Source organism: Siniperca chuatsi, linkage group LG14 (genome assembly GCF_020085105.1).
Source record: "Siniperca chuatsi isolate FFG_IHB_CAS linkage group LG14, ASM2008510v1, whole genome shotgun sequence".
Classification (NCBI taxonomy): Eukaryota; Metazoa; Chordata; class Actinopteri; order Centrarchiformes; family Sinipercidae; genus Siniperca; species Siniperca chuatsi.
Window position 1 is genome coordinate 3,808,685 of NC_058055.1, and position 23,753 is coordinate 3,832,437.

Below are 23,753 nucleotides of genomic sequence, written 5' to 3' on the forward strand. Positions count from 1 at the left end.
TACTACTTATATGAAGTGTTAAGTGAACAAGGGATCTGTGTGTGTGTCCACTATTTAACTGAACGTGCTGATGCTTTATCTGGCCAGGTATCTTTTGTGGATAGTAAATACTGGCATCTAAAAATGGTATCATTTCCACTGAAATACACTGACACAAGTATTACACACAGAGGTCAAATAGCTAATAGACATACAACATTAATTTGAAAAACAAAACAAAAAAACCCTATATGTATTCCTTTTGAGCCTTTGGCCTTAATATACTCACAATGGCTGCATCATACACTGTTAAGTTGGACAAGTTTAAGATTTCCTGACTCAAATCTGTGGTAAGCCATGATCTTGGATTCTAATAACAACTTTGTCATCAGTTATGCTGCCATCCTGATGAGAATGAAGGATGTTTACTGTGTAGAGACTATTCAGTCTTGGTTTTTAATCTCCTCGGAGCTGAGGCTCTGTCCTCTCTCAAGGTCAGCCATTTTATGGGTTTTCTGCTGCATCAGGTATTTGTGGCCAGCTCGGCCTGTTTGCCCTGCCTGCCTGGCACAGACAAACTCACTTCCTCTTTTAACAAATGCACACACTTGATTCTGCCACACAAAAACACACAGTTAATGTCAGATGGGTTGAGCTCGTGTCTTTCCTGTGTGACTTGGGAGCTGTTTGTGGGTGGTTTAAGAGCAGGAGTTTACAGTGGCCCAGGACACGAGATGAATTTCAACATCTATCCTGTGTCTGGGTCCAGAACTCACCCTGCCTTCATGCTCATGTCACACCACTCACTTGTTCTAGCAGTTGATATCGCCGTGTGTTGGTTTAAATAGATGAAGTCTTGTACTGAGCACGTAAGGAGCCACAGAAGTTGATCATCTTTCCATCCAGACTCACAGGCAGCGAGGACGTCTGGATGTTCTTATGCCATGGACGATCACAGGTCAAAACAAGGTGACGCGTTCATTTCTGATTGGTCCAGAGGGAGGCTTAATCACTTATGATTCATACTGTTGCCTTTTTATTTTTAGAGCGAAGATCCCGGAATCGCTTTGAATGAAAAACTTTCTCAGTGATGTAAGATGAACTTCAGCATTTCAGAGGAATTCCTCTTACAGTAAAAAAAAAAAAAAAGAAATCTGTATTTTAGAATAGATACGTTTTATTTACCTTATCTGTTATCTGCTTATGTCTATTATTATAGATAGTATGTTATATGTATATTATGTATGGTGCTTTTTTGACTAAATTGCACACCAAAGAGAGTCCTGGGAATTACGTATGCCCAGCAAGTCTTCCTCAGATGTAGAACCAGCTGCTTCAGTGTGGCCTGTGAGGATCCTCTCCTCCCACGCTTCCCCCCCCTCCTCTTGGCGTCATCCTCCTGGGATTAAAGCGCATGGCCATTGACTACCACAGAAAAACAGGCTGTATGGACTTTTCTCTCCTCCCCTGTTTTATTGGGTCATCCCTGCTGTGTTCCTGTCATCTGTTTTCATCTGCTGACAACGTCACATTTGGATTGCACTGGGAGGTTGAAATGTGGTGGGTCGTATTATAGCAATAATACCCAAGAGGGCATTCTCTGCTGTGATTATACACTGATGATTCAGTGGGTAGGAGATGAGCACTGTTGACTGTCCCAAAGTAACCTTAATCACAGTAAATGTGAGTTTTAAACAACAGATAGAAGTAGCGTGCATACTGTACATAAGAATGACGATAAATGAGAACACAAGAAGGGATGCTAACTGGTTATCTACCTTATCAAGTAGGCTAATTGAACATTCACTTTGAAGCTGAAAAGATTAGTTGATTAATCGTATAGGTGGTGGATGGGAAAATAATCAGCAGCAATTTTGATAGTTGATACATTTTTCAAGCAGAATGCCACAGATTCTGTTGTTCCAGCTTCTCAAATGTGAAAAACTCACTTTCGGCTTCCACAAATTGTTATTGGGCATTTTTCAGTATTTTCTGACATTTTAGAGACTAAATGATCAATCAAATAATCAAAAAAAGAATTGGTTAAGTTAGAATCTTAAATTGCAGCCCTCATTCACTTTAACAGTACATGCTGATGCAAATACAGACCAATCATGAGAAAATCTACAGTTTTGTTTTGGGAATAATTGCATAAAAGAAAAAAACATAATCATGGTTAGTATTGTCAGATAGTGCAGGTGTACTATTGGGTGATATAATGGTTTATAGTGATCATAATATCGATGTATTTTCAGTAAGTAAAATAGTTTTATAGTCCTTTAACAAGCCTTCTTCCTTACCTGCTGCCATTCTTGCCAAGTACAGTAGCTTGAACATCCACATGATGTTTTGGTCTTTGGGCTGAGCGTGTTTTGCTCTGCTACAGGATTAGAAATAAGTAAGTCTTGAAAGGTTTAGGAAATTCACTTGGTTATGGTTGAGCACAGAAATTATAAATGATACACTTGAAACATGAAACAAGCATGAAACAACATAGCACTATAATAATACAATAAATACAATGTTCTCAATACATTCTTTCCAGAGAGTGATGTGGGAATACATGGGTGCATGATATATGTATATGTATCTTATCATGTCAAGTTTGTTTTATGGAAAAAAAATATTAACATGCTTTTCAACCATTAGTAATGAGTTTCACAAGCTCACTGCTAGTATAAGTTAACTGGCTGAGTGGGAACGTAGTGCCTTATGTTTGTCAGAGCGTTTCAAAGTCTGCTGTTTGCAGAAATCTTACAGTAAGTTTTATATAACATAACAAGCTTGTGTTTTTAGGATGTGTGTGATTGTGTTGTATTTATTAATCTTATACTTAGGTGGGGAATTGTTAAAAATTTTGATTGAACAGTTGATATACGTGAAACCACCATTGACCTTTTTTTTGTATGAAAGCGATCGGTAAGTCAATGAATGTCTGGACACAGCGCCATTGTAGATGAGATAGAAAAAATGGCATTTTAAATACAAAAAAAATGTATTTGACAATTGATATTGTGGGTTGAGGATAGAGACCTCAGAGAGCACAGTCACCACAGGATAGCAGGCAGCCAGTGCTGGTGTTTGACTGTTGATTCACACTCGAATGTGTGTGCCAGAATCTCCATGTGTTAACACCAAAGTTAAATCCTGCTGCATCAGCATGACTTATATGATCTATCAACTACACACACAATTAATGATCCCCTGTTTTCTCTTCCTGCCCCCATGCCAATCTTCCCGCTGATTTTCTTCTTTTCCCTTTTCACCACTCATCTTTTTCACAATCCTTTCTCCTCTCTCATTATTCCCCTTGCTCCTCTCGCCCTCTGCTTATTCCCCCGTCATCCTCACTCTTGACTCTACATGTGATTTCTTTTATCTCATTTGTCTTTCTCCCTCCTGATCTACCTCTTCACATCCCCCCCTCTGCTTCTCTGGCAGGCTGCTCATTGCAGTGAGTCAGTATCATGGAGGCAGGCAGCGGGGCTGCTGCAGCGGTGGGGAGTGCAGCACTAGGACTGCTGGGAGCCACAGCCACGTCCAGCCATGACATCTTGGACAGGTAAGAGCACAGGACGAGGCTGGCGCACACCCTCAGGAACGGACTCCCCCGTTTTCCATCAGAGGGAAGAGGGGAGGAAAGAGTGTGTGTGGAGAGAAGGACCACACCTTAGGTTGTGGTTTGGTGAGCATGCTAGTTTGTTTATAGTCAGAGTAGGGGGCATGGAGAGTGTGTAAATGTGAGTGTGTGTGTGCGTGTGCGTGTATGAATATGTGTGTGTGGCTCTCTTATGCTCTCTGTGTGCGTCTCCCTCTCTATCATTTCTCTCACTGTATGTGAGGCATGAGCTCAGGTTTTGACAGTTGGAGAATCTGGTTTGTGCTTGTAGCAGTGCCGGCGTAGAGTGTGTGTGCGTGTGTTGGAGTGTGTGTTAATGGGGGGGGGGGGTTGTTACTTGGCTTCCTCAATGCCTCAAGGAGAAATGACACCAGGGTATGCGCATGCAGGGGAGGAGGGGGAGACTTGCCTGAGTGAGCTCTATAGCTGAGCCGATAGGGTGAGTTTGCACAGTCACCACCCCACCCCCTATTTAACCCCCACCCACACCCCATCAGCCCATAGCAACTGGGCGACAGCCATCACTAACCGTCAGCGCTGGAAACCCCTCATTCAGATTTCCTTTACTGACGGAGCCAGTAAACTCCCAGCTCCAGCGACCACTGCCTCCACAGAGGGGCCGAGTGTATCAGCTTTCAGCTAGTTACGTCATCGTTACAGTATACCCACATGCTCGTGCGCTGTCATCACACACACACACACACACACACACACACACACAACCTCAAGCATGTACATTCACAAAAACACATATAGACTTGTATCCAATACACATGCACATGCTTCACAGGGATGTTTTAGGACAAACGTTGCCGTCACACGTGCAGGCGCTAAACGCACACACAACAACAGCCATTTATTTTTGTTGTTAGGGGCTTCTGGGCATGTTTCCCCGTTCACGGCGAGCTCTCTCATCAGCTATCAGGTGCTGTTGGGATATCACTTATCTCCTCTACATTACAGTTGTTACACTTTCTGACAATGAGGTATAACTAATCTCTAACACGTCCTGGGGATCTCCTTTGACACGTTGTACAATCAGAGATGGAAATTATGACTGTGACTCATTTAGCTGTTTCGACTAGTCACCACTCACATTCTCACTTCACCAGCCTTCTCTGAAAAACACTGAAATATACATATACACGTACAACTGTTCCAGTGCCATGCAACCAGGTAGCCAATGGCTTCTCTCCCTGACATTATTGCTAAGGAAACATGATGTGGGTTGTGGGGGGGTGTCACTGGTTATACACTTGTGTACATCTGTCTGTGTTTCTGTATATTATCTGTTTAGGAGGGTGGGGGGATTACAGTTAAGGCAGCTCAGCCCCTCCAGTCCTGAACTGGGTCTAAATCCTGCACTGGGGTTACCATGGCAGCAGCAGCTTAGCATACATTAGACAGTGGTCCAACATTACTACTGAGAGTGAGTGAAAAGAGAAAGGAGAAAAAAGAAAGATGGAGTAAAGAGAAAGAAGAGATGGGGAAAACAAAATGGAAAAAGGAAGGGATATTCCTTTGCTAATTTGCTTCTAGATGATGTCATGTACAGAATATATACGAGGGTGTGTGTGCTCAGTCTGTTGCCCACTGCAGCAGATTATTTCTTTTATCAGAGACGACAGGGAGGACGTCTGGCTGGGGCCAGTGCATTCTAAAAGTTGTCCGGTGAATCCTGGTGGACAGGGGTGGATCAGAGGATCAGCAGCCATGGCCGAGGGGGGCGGATTGGGGACACGAGGCCCCCAGGAGGTGACACAGAGAAAGAGAATGAAAATGCTGTAAAACTGTGTTTGTGATTACCTAATCCAGTCAGACAGATGAGTGGACAACAGAGCAGTACTGTGCAGAGGAGGCCCACACCAGCCAGCTCTCTGTAAACTGTGAACCTGTAACTAAATCGATCGCGTAGCTGCTAATTTAAGATACACACAGGCTGCGAGGGATGTAGCCTTCCATGCGCTTGTACGGGCAGTTGATTGAACATAAGTCATTTGTTGTTTTTTAGTAAATAAATTGACAGTAAGCTAAGCAAGATGTGCTTTTTCTTTTACTTTGGGTTAGAGTCTACAAGCTGAATTTGTTTGAAAGTTTGTGTCTCTTCACATTGGTCTTCCTATCAAGCCATCATGATTTTTTATTTGTTTATTAAAGGAGCGCCCCACTCATTTTTACTTGTCGTAGTTAGTCCTACTACAAACAGTTGTATAATGTCATCTCTGATTCTGGAGGAGCTTTGTCAAGTCTAAGAAAATAACCCTGATGATGTCATAGGGATGACTGTATTACAAACTGGGGGTGTGGAGTTTGAAGATGTGGGTCTAATGAAGGATGCTGTTGGTATAAAATCCTCTCTGTAGTACTCCATGGATATTGTTGTTCATTGTCACTTTGAGCTCTACAGCTTTTGCAAACCAAATGGAAAAATGAAAGGTTTTCGAAGTCACCACTTTGAATGTCAAAGTTTTTGTAGCATCAACAGTAGATCATTTTTGTTTCATTTTGAATGTCTTAAGTGGTTACACAGGGATTTATACAGTGTTTTCCCCATCTTCCCTCCACACAGCTCGAGTCGATAATTTCAGCGTGGGGCTGTGCTTGTCCAAATGGATTCAGACATGGAAAGTTAACACAATAACCTTGATCTGCAGTCGGAGCTGCAGCCCAGTCAGTTTGTGAAATTGACATTTTTGAAGCAAGGAACAGAAATAATTTTATTCTAATGATTTATTAATTCAATCTTGTAACATGAGTTCAACATTTAGATAACAAACATGCAAACATGGTACAGAACTTATTATGAAGAGCATGTGACCTCCAAAGTAAATATTGGTGTGTATCTTGTCCATCAGTCTTCCCCAGAGACATCATATACTGCACTTGTGCAAGGGAGAGCAATTAGGTTACTTGCACACAGCGCTACCCTGTTTTGGTTTTCTAGTAATTGATGCTGCACAACAACCATGCTGCTATTCAATGACCGGTTACTAACACAGCTGTTCATTAAATCCATGCCTGAGTTCTGCTGAGGGAAAAATAACCATTATACGCAGTGGCCATTGACATGTTTTGTATCAACAGCAGAGTAATATTTATGGAGATATCAAAGCATGTTTCAGTTTAGCATGCATGGCTAGCTGAGCTGTAGTGCTGATTTTAATACAACTGGAACACCACAGTATGCCAGATCAGATTGCTTGGGCAGAGTTTCCTCGTGTAGGATGATACCAATTTCATGAAGTTGTTGGTAGACAATTGGTAGATAGACAATTGACTTCTGTCCTGTCTGCCATGCCATATGCAGGACAGATAAACTGCCTCAGTGGGATATGAGCTAAACTGCTGGCCGACTGGAGAGACTTCCAGCCAGTGGATGAGATCCAAAACATCCATAAGGTTGAAATCCCGTGCACTGCCTACTAATAGCTTCCTCCCTGTTTTTTTCTTCTCTCTATTTATTGCTGCTGTTGCTTTCCAAGGCTTTTCCTTCACAGTGGAAATGAAATGTGCGCAGGGTCCACAATAAATTTGACTTTCGATTATTTAGTCAGGAGAGGCGAACTCATGTATCCTTAGAAGTACTGTGATGAATCATATCTTATTTACTCAGACTGTCTCGACCTGTTTGCTCTTAGGTGTACAGTAGGGCTAAACGATTTGAGGAAAATATCTAATTGTCATTTTTCTGCGATTAAAATTGTGATCATTTTCTATAGATATGATTTACCAAACATTATCACAAATTACATTTCTACATTAATAGAATCAGGTACTTGTTTGTTGCTAAGAATGTTCCAGGGTTCTTATTGTTTTAACCAGTCAGTCAGAGAAAAGTCTACAAAGTGTTCTACCGAAAAATTGACCAATTTAGCTCACTTTTATTAAGATATTAGATTAGTGGTACACTGGACATTACTTAATATTCAAATATAATCACGAGATTCAAAACTGGCGTTACATTTATTGATAACAGCGACATAGTTGGCCTGTTATGGTAAGCTGGCAAGTAAATAAGTGACACTGACAATGCTTTGACACAAACTCACAACCCCAAATGACTGCTGTTGACAGCTCTGCTTAAGCTAACGTTAGCTTCACAGACTGACCGTACAGACTGCTTCACGACCCCGAATCCTCGAGGTCTCAGTTTAGTATCCGTTTTTAGGTGTAAAGATTAAAACAATGATATGATGTGCTTGAAAGTTTAACTGGGAGATTCTGTTCACCAGCTGTCCGTAATTTCTTACACTGACAACTGCAGAGCCACCTCTATTGAATTGATGTTAGGCGGTAGTATATATATTTATTTATTTATTTATGTTAAAAGAAAAAAGACTTGCCACTCTTTTGGTCTTTTATGAACATCATGATGCTACTCATGATATACAGTAAATGAGTGGCATCTCTGCTTCCACAAAACCTTTGACCAATATGTACAGACACTGGCATGCTAAGAGTGAGGATAATAACCAGGCAACAGCCAAGGTTTCTTTTATGTCGTTTTACCAACTCAGAATAATAGTTAATTAGCTACAGTAAATTTACCAGCGACAGTTGTCATTATAGCTGGTGAAGTCAGTGGTTGTTGGCTTGAACTTTCATTTGCTACACATTAGGACACTGTTGATTATGTAGGTTAGAATTAAAATTGTAGCTCTTGCAATTTGAAAATTGCACTCTTACAAATTGTGATTTTGCATTAAATTTATGTCCTTTTCTCTCCAAGGTTTTATACTATGGACGAAAATGGGCATGCTACTCTGCAGTTAGGATATGTCAATGTTTTAAAGAAGAAAACACTGATTTGAACCAAAAGAGCATCTTCCCCAGTCACAAAATGGCTTGTGGTTCCTGTGTATAACTGCAACCTGAAGCATCTTTTTATGCTTCAAGTCTTTTTTGATTTCACTTATACTCATAACTACATGATTGTTTTTCGAGCTGCTGCAGCTCTGTCTAAGAGCTGTGCTATGGCCAAAAACAGATCCAGTGTAGACACCGACAGAGGTGTTGCTATTGTGCTTCTTGTTATGTTGGTTTTGCTGCATGGCAAATGTAGACAAAGGGAACAAGAATCTGCCTTTTACCTTCCCTCCATCTTGGTCATAAAGCAAAAAAGCATTTTTGAATTGCTTAATCCATCCAACCATTTTCTTCAGTTTATTTGGGTCCAGGTCGCATTCATGTAATTATTTTATTGTTTTTTTAGGAATCACTGTTATATACAGTGGTGTGAAAAAGTGTTTGCCCCCTTCCTAATTTCTTATTTTTTTGCATGTTTGTCACAAGTAAACACAAAATGGCGTTTTTAAATGAAAGTTGTTATTATTAAGGGAAAACAAAATCCAAACCTACATGGCCCTGTGTGAAAAAGTGATTGCCCCCTAAACCTAATAACTGGTTGGGCCACCCTTAGCAGCAACAACTGCAATCACATAACTTGCAATGAGTCTTTTACAGCACTGTGGGGGAATTTTGGCCCATTCATCTTTGCAGAATTGTTGTAATTCAGCCACATTGGAGGGTTTTCGAGCATGAACTGCCTTTTTAAGGTCAGGTCCATCACACCACTGTGTGTGTGTGTGTGTGTGTGTGTGTGTGTGTGTGTATGTATGTATATAGATAGATAGATAGATAGATATACTGTAGATATAGACAGGTCTATCTATCTATCTATCTATCTATCTATCTATCTATCTATCTATCTATCTATCTATCTATCTATCTATCTATCTATCTACAATATAATATAATATAATAATTCTAGGTTGTATCATCCCAACTGGTTGTCATACTTAATCATACCAGCCAAAGTATGATCGTGAAACAGGTATTAAATTGCATTCTATGTAGTATTAAAAGGTCTTAAAAAGTCAGATTTAACTTGGTGAACCCTGCAGAAACCTTGTGCTTGACTTATTTCTACTTCCCTGCTGTTCCTGTTATTGACTGAATATATTTAGCGACCCCAAAACCAAGTTTGAATTTCACCCTCATAGCTTCAGCCAGAGCCAGTGAGTAGAAACGCTTACATTACAGCAAGATCCACCCTAAATAAGTTTTACTGGTCATTATAATGTTGGATAGCCTGGCCTAGATTTGCTACTGTTCTTGTACTTGTCAACCAACACTGTTATCAAGCAATGCTTTTTGGATCTGCTTTATTAATGATGGAAAGTGGATTGTTTTTTGGAGGGATTTGAATACTTTTTGCTTGCTTAGAAATGTTCTTGAAATGAAATGAATCTTTCAGTAAATCTTACATCTGGATAAAAGCTCAAACATCCTCTGAGGCTACCAAGTCAAACTCTCAATAAATGTCAGTAGAGCAAAATCCAGCAGAGGTTTGAAGATTCGTGTTCACAGTTAATGAGTTAGTAAACAGAATCAACACAGGTGAACCGCTGTGTGAACTCAGGAACATCTTTTCTCAAAGTTAGAAATGAATGAAAACATGTCATGCCATAGCTTTACTGATCAACCAACAGAGGATCATTAATGTCAAAACAAGTCAAACTTTCAAAACTAACAATAGTTAAACTTATCTTCCATTATTTTGCTGCTCATAGTTCCAAAGCACAAACGGAAATAGGATAAATTCTTCTGTGACGGGCATGTGAGAAACATTTACTGTATATAACAGACTTGACTTAATGGATTCATTACAGTTGCTTTATTTTAGCAGAATCGCTCTTGAAGTTTTTAATAGCTTCATTCTTCAGGCAGCCACCTCAAAGAGAGAGAGAGAGAGAGAGAGAGTCATTCAGTACTTTATATCTTTTGGATAAATTATTGACTACAGAAACAATTTCAGCTAAACCAAAGCATTATTTAATTCTTGTAGAGCTAAACATGAGGCCCTACACTCCCCTCAGCCTTTAGTCATCACTCATTGGATATCTCTTTCATCGGACCAATGCCATAGAATTCTCTGGAGGGTATTATTGGCAGTTCTAAAAGTGGCATGTATCCATGTGTGTTCAGTCCAGTACAGAAAACATGCTATGCTCTTAAGCGTTGCTCTTATAAACACTGATCACAGCCTCTCAAACTGGCAGCACTTGTTGCCTGGCTTTGGCTGGTTTTATTCATTCTTTGCCTCCTAAATAGATTTGTGCCGCTTATGAGGTTTAAACTGATTGTCAGATGCAAATAAAAGATTCTAACACGACTGTCTTTCACATATGATCATTTTGAGGGGGAAAAAATCACATTTTCATTTTTGCTTTCAGCTGCCATTCTAGACTCATTCTTTGTCTGTGGGTGTCAGATCAATAACCTGTCACCAGCAGCACACACACACACACACACACCTATAAATGCATTATCTACCTAGTGAGAGAAAGGATTTAGGAAGCTCAGTTGCCATCGATCTAGATAGGACTGGTCAATATATTGAAATTGGTATATATCAGGTTAAGATGTTGTCACAAATATACAAATAAATGTATGTAAAATAGTCTAATTAATGTTTAGTGTAATAAAGTCTGTTGCGTCATACAGGAGGAGTGATCTTTGCACACCTGTATACAGACAGGTGTGTAGGAGAATAAGTGATGAGTCAAATTAACAAAAATCAGCTCCCACACTCAAATAGCTACGTTTTGGTCAGTTCACATAACAAGTGACAACAATCCCACATATATATGTATTGTGCATACATACAAGGACAACAACCATTCAGCGGGACCAAGCAGTCAACCATTCAAAAGAACATAGCAAACAAATAACTTGGAAGGGGCAGGCAGGATAACTTCGTACCTAATGAAAATGTAAAAGAATAGTTCAACATTTTGGAAAATACACTTATTCGCTTTCTTGCTGACAGCTAGATGAGAAGATCAGTCTGTGTCCAAAGGTAAAAAAAAAAATCAGCCTACCAGCACCTCTACAGCTCACTAATTAACAAAAAACAAAAAACAAAATGTAAAAATTACAATTTTTGGTTTTACAGAGGGTTACATGCTGGAACTATTTCTTATGAGATAACATAGAGGTGATGATTGGCAGTTTTTTTCCTTTGTACGTTTGGACAAAGCCCGTTTCCAGTCTTTATGCTAAGCTAAACTAACCGGCTGCTGGCTGTAGCTACATATTTATTGTACAGACAGGAGAATTGTATCAATCTGAACATCTAACTCTGCAAGAAAGTGAAGAGACATTTCTTTCATAATGTTGAACTATTCCTTTAAATATACTAATCTCTGAGAAATGTCACTGATATTACATCAGTCAAAACTCTTTACAAATGTAAACAAAAACTTGAACTAATTTTCTATGTTCTTAATTACAATTTGCTCTGAACCATAAATTTAGACAACAAAATATTGTAAAATGATAACAGTATTATCATATCATGGTATGATTCCATTGAAAGTGTACATCTGCAAAACTCGTCTGTTTCATTATTAGTCTGAGAAATTGGCAAAATCTTAAATTACTACAGCAGGTAGCCTATAGTTAATATAAAAAGGATCTGCTAGAAAGTTATTAGGTAAGCTACAATTTGCAATTCTAGTAGCTGGAAATAGTTCTGCTTCATTTGTACTTTTGGTTCTGTTGTGATGAACCATTCCATAGTCTGGACTTACCTGTGCTCTGTGCTTGTGTTTAAAACTCTTAAGTTCAGTATTGATATCATATCTTTTGCTTTGCTTTGCTTTTTTAAGTAAGCATTTGGTTAGCAGTGTAAATGCTGTGGTGTAACATTTAGCTTTAAGTGTGATCAAGTTGCTACGGATGACTCTGCTCCAAAGCATTTTGCCACAGAGGTTCTTCCAATGGCAGCTTTTTATTGTATCTCTCGCCCATCAAACATGTGTGTCTATGAGGGAAAAGTCCTGCGCTTAACTAGCTGTGGCAACTGTGTTTCTGTTTGAGGTTGAGCCTGTGCTGAGTCAGGCATTCAGTGGCGAGGCAGCCTAATAGCAGAGACAGGAGAAAGTGGTGGCTGAGGATACATGCAGAGAGAGATTCATGGCTTTCATTTTCTAAGCAAAATGGAGCTGCCACTGCTTTTATGCACCAAAATTGAGAGGGTGTTGGAAATGTTTGGAAAATAGTCAAGATTGAAAAATTTGTTTTAAATGGGAGGTTCCAATCCTCTTTTGTTTCTTATAGAGTGGAGAGAAAAACATTTGACTCAGCAGGGTAGGAATTTTGGAAGTCTGAGGGAAGTCTTCCTTCTTCTCTCTCCGTCAGTTTCTGCTTATATCTACTTTTCTAGAAGGGGAGAGGGTAGACGGAAAGCAGGTGAGAGTGCTGCTGAACACAAGGTTAAAGCAAGGTTACTAAAAGTGTTTGGAGCAGGTGCTGAAGGGAGCAGTTCCTTTCTCCTTACATGCCTCCCCACCAAGGAATGCTGGGAATGCCGGGAGTGCACAGCACTTCTGAACAGAGAAGGTGATACTTGGCGAGTGAAATGCACCGTTCAAGCTTGGCCTTTATCTCTGGTATCTGAAAGTGCTTCACAGTGTGTCAGTAGTTCTCAAGCCTTCCCTGGTAAGTGGTGCTTAAAGCATGTCATTAGAGTCTTTGTGGCTGTGGGATGTCAGTCAGTAGCCCAGAAATTCTGGAAGCCTTCTCACAAGTTTTTTCTTATCACTTACATCATGACAGAGAATCTACATTGCTGAAGACGGCCACTTTCTTACTTTAAACAACTAACAATATACAATATCTGTTGCACGCGTGGTGGGACATTTAGATCATATAAAATCATTTTTTGCAAGCACATAAATCAAATTATAAAGAATAATTTAATCTGAGCAACCAAAAATAAATTTTTGTGTGTAAATATATTGTGCTGTTTGCTATTAACCACATAAGCGCACACTAATAATCTCTCTCATTCAGTTTTACTCATTTGCTCATTCTTCTGCTCGGTACGTTCCCAAACCCTTGGACGCTTGCTCAGTGTCTCTCTTGCTCTTTCAGCATCTCTGCTCTGTGCCCTCAAAAGCTTTCCTGCACACTCACTCATTTGCTGAAAATTGGCTAAAGAAAATGCAGGTTTAATGGCCGTTTCCATCCACTACTGTTATACAAGTTTTAGGATTTGTATTTGCTAAGTCTGTTTCCATTGCACTTTGTCGCATTTTGTTTTTATCAATACACCTCAGCCAAGCATAAAACCTTCTTTGCGATATTTTGAGGTTTTTTTTTCTTCCTGAAATTTCTGTTTACTGTTTTTTTTTTATGCGCAAATTGAAAATGGTTGATGGAAACACACCTCTGCACCAGTGTGTCTGCAATCCAAATGCTGGTTGGATTCGGTTACTAGCGAAGTAAGGAAACACTGGTAGAATGTTCCATAGGCAAACCAGACATAAGTAGTTAGTAGTCACAGTTTTGGTCACATACCTAGTTTTATAAACCTTTATTAAATTCCATTTGCCAGATAATCAGTAGCTTATTGGCTAACTAAGATAGCTGGCTAACTTGATAATTGCCACTTACATAACCAAGGCATTAATGTATCCTTTAAAAAAAGTTAGTTAACCGTTACCATTCTACCAGTGCTTCCCTACTTCCCTAGTAACTGCTAGTCCTACTTGCAATTGGACTGGAGACAAAACAACCAATCAGAAATGACCTACTCCAATCCTCCTCGCGAACAGAAGGGATTTTTGTTTGCTCAGATTAAGTTGTTCTTTGCATGATTATAATTTCTCTACTAAATACAACTTATGTGAATGGATTTTTATTTCTGGGCTCAAAATGTCCCATTGTTCACTCAGTTGAGGCAGAATTGAGGTACAAATATAATGCCATAACAACATCCACCACCACATGCAATCATCTGTGATTAAAGGCAACAAACAAAAGGAAATTGATGCATATTTGCTGTCCTTTGCTCAAGGCAAGATGGCAGAAATGTCCCTACAGATAAGTGCCAAAGAACCACTTTATGAAGCTATAATGTATTGTCCTTAAGTTGAGTCCAAGTGCTAAATATTCATTCCTGCTCTCTATGTAATACATAGTAAGTGAACGTGATTTTTTTAAGTAATCCACAGGGATTAGAGTTTGATAGAGGATTTTGATTGGAATATCCCTTTTCAAAGTCAAGACTCCTCAGTTTTTTGAATATTAATGAATGTTTATCTCCTAGTACATTCCTGTTGTAGCACTTTCTTTTCCCTCACTTCGTTTCTCCCTGACCTCTTGCTCAGTCATTTCTAATCAAGGTGATGTTAATGACCTTTTGGGTCCCAAAGCTGTGAAGTGTCCGCACTGTTTCTAAAGAATTTCAGTGATCTTTTTCAGCCTCACTGGCTTTAACAAGTTCCATTGGGACTCAGTCTGTATCAGTGTATTTGTGTGTAATGTGTGTGGTGTGTGTGTGTGTGTGTGTGTGTGTGTGTGTGTGTGTGTGTGTTCAGTTCCTTCTTCAGGATTTGATGCAGTTGGAATGAATACAATAAATTCAAACTATGTAATAGCTTTTATTTATTTTATTTTTTTCCATAATTATGTTATTGAGGATTCTTTTGGCAAAAGTCAAGGTGATAATTTTCAACATAATTTGACTAAAAGGTTATTGGTTTAGCATCTGCCTTTTGCAATCTATAAAAAAGTAATGGTCTTTTATCTTGTGTTTTTTGCCCCTCTGACCAAGTGGATTTCCATTTATTTATTTTTTAGTCTTGCATGAAACTGTTCTGCTGAGAAAAAGTGGCATAATTTCACAGAACAATGAAGTAAGATTGGTGCATAGTAGTGGAAAAGGGTTTGGGAGAGCAGGGAGTACAGAGAATTGCTTATTACTAAACTTAACTTCCCTGCATCCTTACTTAGAATCCCCGGCTCTTAAGTCCAATTATCTCAATGCAGAGACGTTATTTCAGCATTTTCTAGACGCTGTCATCTTGCAGCTGCTACAGACTGTTCCATCCTCCCCAAAACAGAGGACTTTTCCTCTCTCAAATTCTTCTGTTGTCTTCTCTAGTTTATTAGACTCATGTAGATGTAGTGTCACTCCTGCATTCAGGATGATGGTTAAAAATCATCTTTGAGATATTGTGTGTGTGTTGTTGTTGTTGTGTGTGTGGCTGAGTGTAGAGTGTATGTACACTGTGTGTGCATCACTAGTCAATTTGTGAAATGCTGCCGTGTTAGTCTGTTTCATTTCCATCCCTTTTCTCGGCTTCTCTGGAAACAAAGGCGGCCTTTGAAGTTGATGAGAAGTCTGTGTAGAGAGACGTCTCATCAACTTCAAGTTCTATGAAGGCAATGCTAACTCAAATTTACCTTCATTAAATTTTCCAATGTCCTGTCCTGTTTCATTTCCTTTGTTGGTCTCTGGATGCTGACCACATTATATTCAAAATGTCCTGAGCTGGGCCCTGAAGCCTCTGGACACACTACTCGTTTTCCTTGCAGAATCTTGGTCATTGATTCACCAAGACTACTACTCTTATTTTAAATTCCAAAAAGGTGGAAAGATCTTCCCTCACAAGCAAATGGCACGTCATATCTTCTTTAAAAGTAGGGCTGCATATAATGATTATTTTCCTTATTGATTAATCTGCAGATTATTTTCTCGGGTTAATTGATTCATCGTTTAGTCTAAAAGATGTCCAGAAAACAGTGAAAAATACCCAGCACAGCTTCCTGAAGCCCAAGGTGACATCATCAAATTGCTTATTTCGTCTGACCAGCAGTCTGAATCCCAAAGATATTCCATTTACAGTGATAAATCAGAGAAAAGCAGCAAATCCTCACATTTGAGAAGCTGACAAATGCAGATTAATTTTCTGTCAGTTGAGTAAAGAAAATAATCATTAGTTGCAGCCCTAAAGCTAAGTATCATCTGAGTGTAATTGAAATGAATTTCGTTCTGTCTGTGTGTCTGTGTGTCTGTGTGTCTGTGTGTCTGTGTGTCTGTGTGTGTGTGTGTGTGTGTGTGTGTGTGTGTGTGTGTGTGTGTTGGCTGTAGGGGCCTGAGGCCAGGACGTCACCTGGAGGACGACGATATTGTGCCTGAGTTGGCTCACATCCATCCCAGAGAGAGACCCGACTGGGAGGAGACCATCAGTGCCATGGTGAGACACACACACACACACACACACACCCCTGACATGTCAGATCAGTGATAACACCACACCGCCCTGATCAGCTGTTTGCTGCCTGTCACATTCTTATCAGTCTGATTTCATTCCAATGGATTGATTAGTTGTGTCTTTCTCTCCTATCGAAACTGTGTCTTCTCTGTTTCTGCAACACTATCACACATCCATGATTAATGCAGGTGACTTTTGTCGTCCTAAAGCTACCCTACTCCAGACTCACAGGCAGTCATCTACCTGCCATCTGTGTACTCGTGTGTCATCTGTTTATTTCAGCCCATCTCTCCACGCTGGATTCCATTCACCAGACAGCATCATTCATTATTTCCTTTCCTTTGGTTCGGGTCTTGCTTCTTGCATCAACAGCACGGTGAAAATGAGGCCGTCTCCATGGTAACATGCCGAGCCACCCGTGGTCGGCGCGTGGTTAGAGCCCTATCGCAAGTGCTCACTTCGATCGGGCAACAGAGAGAAAGAGAAACAACAATCTCACCAGGCTAATGAATATTGATCACAGAGGCGGGGCTTTTAATACTGCATGTCTGCTATTCTTTGTTCAATATTTGATACGAGAGGGACTCTGTACTGGAGTGGCATGCATTATGTATGTCTCCGGTGGTTGGAGGAGGTGATGAGAAGTGCTAAGCAACTTAGTGTAAGCTGTCACACCAACGCCCTGTTGCACTCTGTAGGATAGATCATATTCTGTGTTGACTGCAGAGCAAGGCATAAAAGAACAAAAGATTCCCAAATCCCTGCAACATAATGATAAAATGAACTGTAAAATCTTTTTCAATAATTATAGATTTGCCATGACGTATAGCATTTAGACCATGGACTAGGAATAAGCTTGAACAAGTTCAAAGCTTTCACATTCATTTACAGCATCGGAGTCACACAGTCAGAAAAGCATTTGGAATGTGCCTGTGGCTGTTTTTGGTACACACACACACACACACACACACACACACACACACACACACACACACACACACACACAATTTTACTGGCAGAAGATATTAAAGAAGCTCAAGTCATGGCAGATTTTGGGTGACCTTGCAAACCTTGATTTTTCTGTCTATTGACTAATCGATTAATCAACTAATCGTTGCAACTCTACTGTATATGAGGAATTAAAATGACTGCTTAAACTGCTGTCCCAGTTAACACCTTGGATAGAAATGGTGTAGACTGTCTCTGCTGTCTTAAAAACCACGACCTCATCTGCATACCACCTTTGCTGTCACTGACCGTCTGGCTGTGGAGTCACAAGTTGAATACAGGAAACTTTCCACCTTGGCTTTCTTATTCACACCTCACTTGGGCAGCAGCTCTTTGGTGCAGTTTTCCTACAGAAACTTTGAGGAGTCAGAAGACTAGAAAGGTAGAAAGTACAGTCCATTTACATTCATAGAGTTTTTCAACTACTTCCCATAGATGTGTTTTGTATATCCTTACTTTGATTTTAGGTTATTTTGTCTCCCAGGTATCTTCCAACAACCCACTGTCAGATTACTGAAATGAAAATTCCACAATAAATATATCCACTGATAAAAATCTGCTTGCACCAAAATAGATTCCAGGCTCTGTAAATGTTTTGTTGACCACAGCTGCATTTGATTTTCGCTCTGATTTAAACTAAATGAAGCAAGTGAGTGCCTTGAACATTTGGTCCTAAAGGAGAGTGGCCGATTGTTCCTGAACCTGTGTGGAGTGGATGTTTTTACTAAACACTGTAACATATCAGCAGTGTATATATCATGTCTGAGCATAAACAGTTTTTTAAGCATGTGATAACTTAAAGCCACTTTGTTCATTTCAAGAAATGGTAGCAAAAAGCTTCTGCAGTGTTTGGTGGGAACCTATTCATCCTGCCACTGGAATGTTAGAAAATGTCATTGAAAGCAATTCTTTAATTATCAATTTTCAATTATTCTTGATGCTCAGATTTCACCATGTGATTAGTGAGAGATTTATAATCTCATGTGGTACACAATTAAAATGAGCAAGGTCTCTCCTGACATAACTACCAAACAAGACAACGCAGTGAAAAGGCATTTTCCAATCAATGCTAGTAAACGCAGAAATATACTACAAACAAAAATGAAGCTGAATGTGCTGTTTCAAGCGAAGATGTATGCTGTACACAGAGCCGGTGAAGTCAAATAGTTTAATAGCACTGCATATGCAGTATGGAGCTTGCAAATCATGTGGTGAGGCAGTAGACATTACTCTGTCACTCTGTCTTTATAGGCCCTGCCTGTGTGGGCCTGTCACACCTCAGCAAGTCAAGCCTCCAACTGATTCATCTTACAGATGAATATGAAAATGCACATGTAATGAAGAAACTCAGGGCTAAGCATATCTTGTCATACTATTGTCCAGTAAACAAAGCTGAGAAAATATCGGCTAGTTTATGATCCAACAAGCTCATGCACTCTGTGCGATCAAAATCAACACGGCTATTAAAGTCACAGTGAAACAGCAGTTCGAGCTTGTTTGGCTTCTGTAACGTGACGCATTTCAGAGTGAAAGAGAATATGTGGGTGGGGTATAATTACGTGGGAGATTTAAATTAAATCCTCTACGGAGCTGGACCCACATCTCCCTCACCGGCCTGGTTAGCGGACTTTCAGACCAAACACAGCCTTGCGCTAAATGTGTTTGTTGTAGTGTGTGTCGCTTCAGGTATCGGGGGGGCGCTACGAAAAACCATCCAGGTAGTCCAGTTGGAGATCCAGGAGTTTGAAGGATTATCAGAAGGCAAAGGGGTTACAGTATTATGAGGAAGGATTTTACAACTCTGGAAAGTTATCATGCTGGCAGTTATTTTATCTTTCAGCCCAATGATCCTGAGGTAAACGATAGAAATACAGAGTTCATGTTACAAAATAATTTACAAGATATGTACGCTTGCACTTGCACACTTGGATTACATTGCACTACGTTCTGGCAAAGACTGAGCCTGGTTCAACTTTTTTGTCACACAACTCTGCTTTTTTTCTTCTTCTTTTTTTTGCTGGAGCCCTCTATGTTGGCACCCGTGCTGCTGCAATGGAGTGCTTTCATTCAAATGAATGAGAGGGAGGAGGGTGAGGGAGAAATGAATAAATTAAACCTCAACCACTTTCTTTGGAAATGTAGTTAGAAATGTTTGCCAACGGACATCTGAACACACACCTACTAAAATATTGCTTTGCTAGCTACAGTACTACAACCCACACTTAACGAGTCAAGGCGGTTTTAATATGATGGACGGGTTACCTAGACACCCCCAAATCACATTTGATTGGATGAATTTATGTAATCAAAAATAGTATAACATCTTAAAGGAAGAGAAAAGAGAGAGATTTTGATATAAAAACTCTTTGCTAAATATCAAAAGACAAGTGAACAGTTTACACAGGTATACAGGGTTAGAACTTGGAAAAATGTATTTTTGATTTCATCGTGTCTTTAAGTAATCAATATTTTACTTACACTAGCAGGCGTTGGGTCAGCTTATGAAAACAGCTTTGATATACTGTAATACAGTAGTGGGATGCACTATAGCTTTGGTTAGAACAGAACACTATCATAATAAATTAAGTCACAGCTTTACCAATTTACCACTTGACCTAAGCAACCTGATGCTCATTCAGCCTCTTGATCTGCATTTATTAACCGACTTGCACTGCTTTGTCATTGATTACATTTCATACAGATTTGTTATGAAATTCTCTTGCCGGCTTGCCTGATTAAAGCTGAGTTACGAATAAGGTTGGAGTTGATTTAAAGTTTAATTGCACCACTTCACCCTCTCACGTATCATCCTGTTCACAAGCCATTTCACTAAACACCACAAAGACCAGGACAGACATTTCATCTTACATTGAGCAATCAGTGATGTCCACAACCAACAAACTTGAATCTACTTGATGTTAAAAGCTGGTTTGGCTATTTGAATGTTGCTGCAAAGCAAAACCTAAATGGGAAATTGTCCAACAATATAACAGTGGCAGAGATTTATTTGTATGCACTAGCTGGGTCGCTGATGTTTGTGTGTGTTCGCGTTTTAGGCAAGGAGTGCAGAGATCCCTGAGCTGAGGACGGAGCCCCTCATGCGCTCCTGCAGCAGCAGCACGGCCAGCATGAAGGTCAAGAATGTCAAGAAGTGAGTAGACACGTGCACTTTTACAAACACACAGCCTCTGCCTGTCTCCTCCACCTCTCTCACATCGCTCCTTCCCTCTGTTCATCTCTATTTATCGCTCTTAACTGGCTGTTTATCACCTCTGTTTGCTGCTTGATTCCCTGAGTCTATTTCTGTGTCTTCCTCCTCCTTTCACTCCCTCTGTTTGCACTGCACTCTCCTTCTTATACTAATCATACACACTCCGACGTGTTATCATGAGCTGAGGATGGAGTGCCAACCAAACTGTGTGTGTGTGTTTGTGTGTTGTTCTCAGACTTTGCTTCACCAAGGGCCACTTCCCGAAACTGGCAGAGTGCGCTCACTTCCACTACGAAAATGTGGACTTTGGCACAATTCAGGTAAAGACCTTAAAGCTCTTCTCCTTAAGTAATTACGGCCACATCACAACATTAATGTCTATATATCCCAAATGATGAAGAATTCCACCCTGGGCTGGACTGATTGCCCTCAGCGTGAGCAGTGTGTTTGCTTCACCAGTGTGGTTTTAAACAGTTTAAAATGTTGGTGGAACTGGCTGTATGAAATTACAGCACCATGGATGTCATTTATGGTGTAGACGAAGCTTTGAACTTCACAGTTTTAAAGACTTATGTTCTCTCTAGTTATTCCCCTGCAGTGTTGGGGTAAGAAATGGAAAGATGATGTTCAGAAAGACAGAAGTATGACTCACATGTCTCTTCCAATTGACGTCAAACAGAATTTATACTTTTTAGCTGTTGAAATCATGAAGATGGTTGATGATTTGCATTTGTTTGATATCTTCTTGAATACCCATCAGCTACAGCACGGCCTCAGTCACTACAGCTTCACACACCTCAGCTGACTGTCTACCTGCCAGTTAAACAAATAGCTGCTGTAGCCCTGTCTGAGATTGAGGCGATTAGTATTGTAAGAATTGCATTCTGACATGAAATTACCTCTGTGGCCTTTACTGTCAGTGAGCGTCTGGCTGTGGAGTCACAAGCTCAGTACAGGGAACTTTCACAGTTTCCCCCCCTCTGACTTTATCTTATTCGCAGCCCACTTTGCCAGCAGCTCTTTGGTGCAATTTCCAAAGCAAATAGGTTCTTGAAAACAGACTTATATTGCCTTATACTGTTATATTATAGTTTGTCCTCTGTTTATGTGTAGAGGGAAGTATAGTAACTAATAGTTGGATATTTAAAAAAAAAAAAAGATCCAAGAGTTAAATGTGAACACTACCACAATTAAAGGGACACACCACTGATTTTACACAGGAAGTTCAGTTTGCTTATTGCAAGTAGAACCCTAAAGCCTGTGAAAACCTGTGTAATGTCTTCTGTGGCTCTTGAAGGAGAACTTGAAAATTGGATGATGTTGTCTCAGCTTGGATGTGAGACATTTTTTTCCAGAAAGTCTGCATTACAGCCTGAAGGTGTGGGATTTGAAAGAAGTGGGCATTTGGGAAGGTCTGATGAAATACGCTACTGGGTTGTATTATGGGAAATGTAGGATCCAGTGTTTTTTGTGCTTGACCCATACTAGGGACTAAAAGTCAGCATATCTAGGCCTCTGCTGCTTTGATGTCGACCATTATCTTTTCAGTATGTCCCTTGTGAGTCCCCTAACTTTGTGTAAGTGCAGTAGTATTGCACTTACAGAAATTGATTTTCAGATTCACAGTGCTGCTGACTATGCTCTATTAGCATAAAGGATGTAAAGATGGAATGGTTTAGTCGTTTTGAATTAGCTGTTGTTCTTCAGCTTTTACCAAATACATGCAGGGATTGGCTCCAGTTTTGGCATTTCATTATAAAGATTGTACATTTCTCACTCAGACAACTTTGTCATTATGTTAAGAAACCAGTAGGGGTCAGCAGTCAGCCGAACAGCTACACATTGCTGTTGGGAGGGCAGAGGAAGAGTTTGCTATAAAGCATACATCTACTTCACCTGCAGGTTATTTGTTGATGTAACTCAGGTTAAACCACAGAATCCATCTATCCATTCACTGCATGCATAAAGGAAGCTCTTCAGCTAATATGAATTGTCTGTAGTCAGATTGGTTCTTCCTTTGTTATCCCAGCTGTGTGTGCTCGCTGGTCATACTGGCACAGAGCAGCACGACTGTGTTACCCTTTGTGGTTTTATATTGCTTTCAAGTAGCCCTATCTTTTTGTTTTGCTTGGGTGTTTGCTGCTCTATGGTATTACTATTCAGCACAGCTCCTGCCTCTTCTCGAGTGAACAGAACCCCAAGCGAAAACTCACGTCGTCTTTGTTTGTTAAGGGATTAATTATTCTGTATTTGTTCCCCATGTCAATCAGTATATTTTATGTATAATCTTGCCTCAACCAAACATGTTTGCTTGTTTAATGAATGTATTCTGTTTATTTGGCCCAAATGATTCTGACATAATATAAATACTTAAACATTTTTGATGAATGGAAACATTGCTGCTTAGTTAAGCCATCAGAGAGTGTTAACTCAACACTTTTATGTTCATCGTGCTGCTTGTTTGACTGCAATGTAATCTGCAATGCTACATGATACCAATTGTTGGAGTTTAACATATTCCCCACATCTTCAGACAGTTCATGATCCATACAGATGGACATATGCACTGAAATATTATTTGTAGTACTGCCAACTGTCATCTGTTAGCTATAGCTGTAGAGGTTCAATCAACCTAGGTTCACCTGGTGAAGTTCAGGAACTTTTTTTTTTTTTTTTTTTTAAATCAAGCCTTACAGATTTTATGGGCAGTATACTGGACTGAGGCAGGGTTAGGACTTGGGCTCCGGTTGGCGTTAGGCCTTCTGCTGGAAGACATATTTTTTCATTTCCATAATAAAAAACCTTGCCAAAGGAGAATTTGAGTCAGGCGAGGTTTTGTTGTGGAAACATTAGGATCTCATAGTCACTG

The 23,753-nt window shown here is 39.9% G+C and overlaps 1 protein-coding gene across 4 annotated transcripts in view; it reads left to right on the forward strand.

Moving 5' to 3' along the window:
* Positions 1-23,753, forward strand: part of arhgap32b (Rho GTPase activating protein 32b) — a 111,474-nt gene that overhangs the window by 28,508 nt on the left and 59,213 nt on the right. For 3 of the 4 annotated variants that reach the window (XM_044222062.1, XM_044222060.1, XM_044222061.1), the window contains exons 2-5: positions 3,421-3,541; positions 16,542-16,647; positions 20,730-20,824; positions 21,120-21,204. In XM_044222062.1, coding sequence (XP_044077997.1) covers positions 3,447-3,541; positions 16,542-16,647; positions 20,730-20,824; positions 21,120-21,204 — 381 coding nt within the window. In that variant the 5' untranslated portion in view covers positions 3,421-3,446. The remainder of the gene's footprint in view (positions 1-3,420; positions 3,542-16,541; positions 16,648-20,729; positions 20,825-21,119; positions 21,205-23,753) is intronic. The other variant, XM_044222063.1, reaches the window with a different exon arrangement.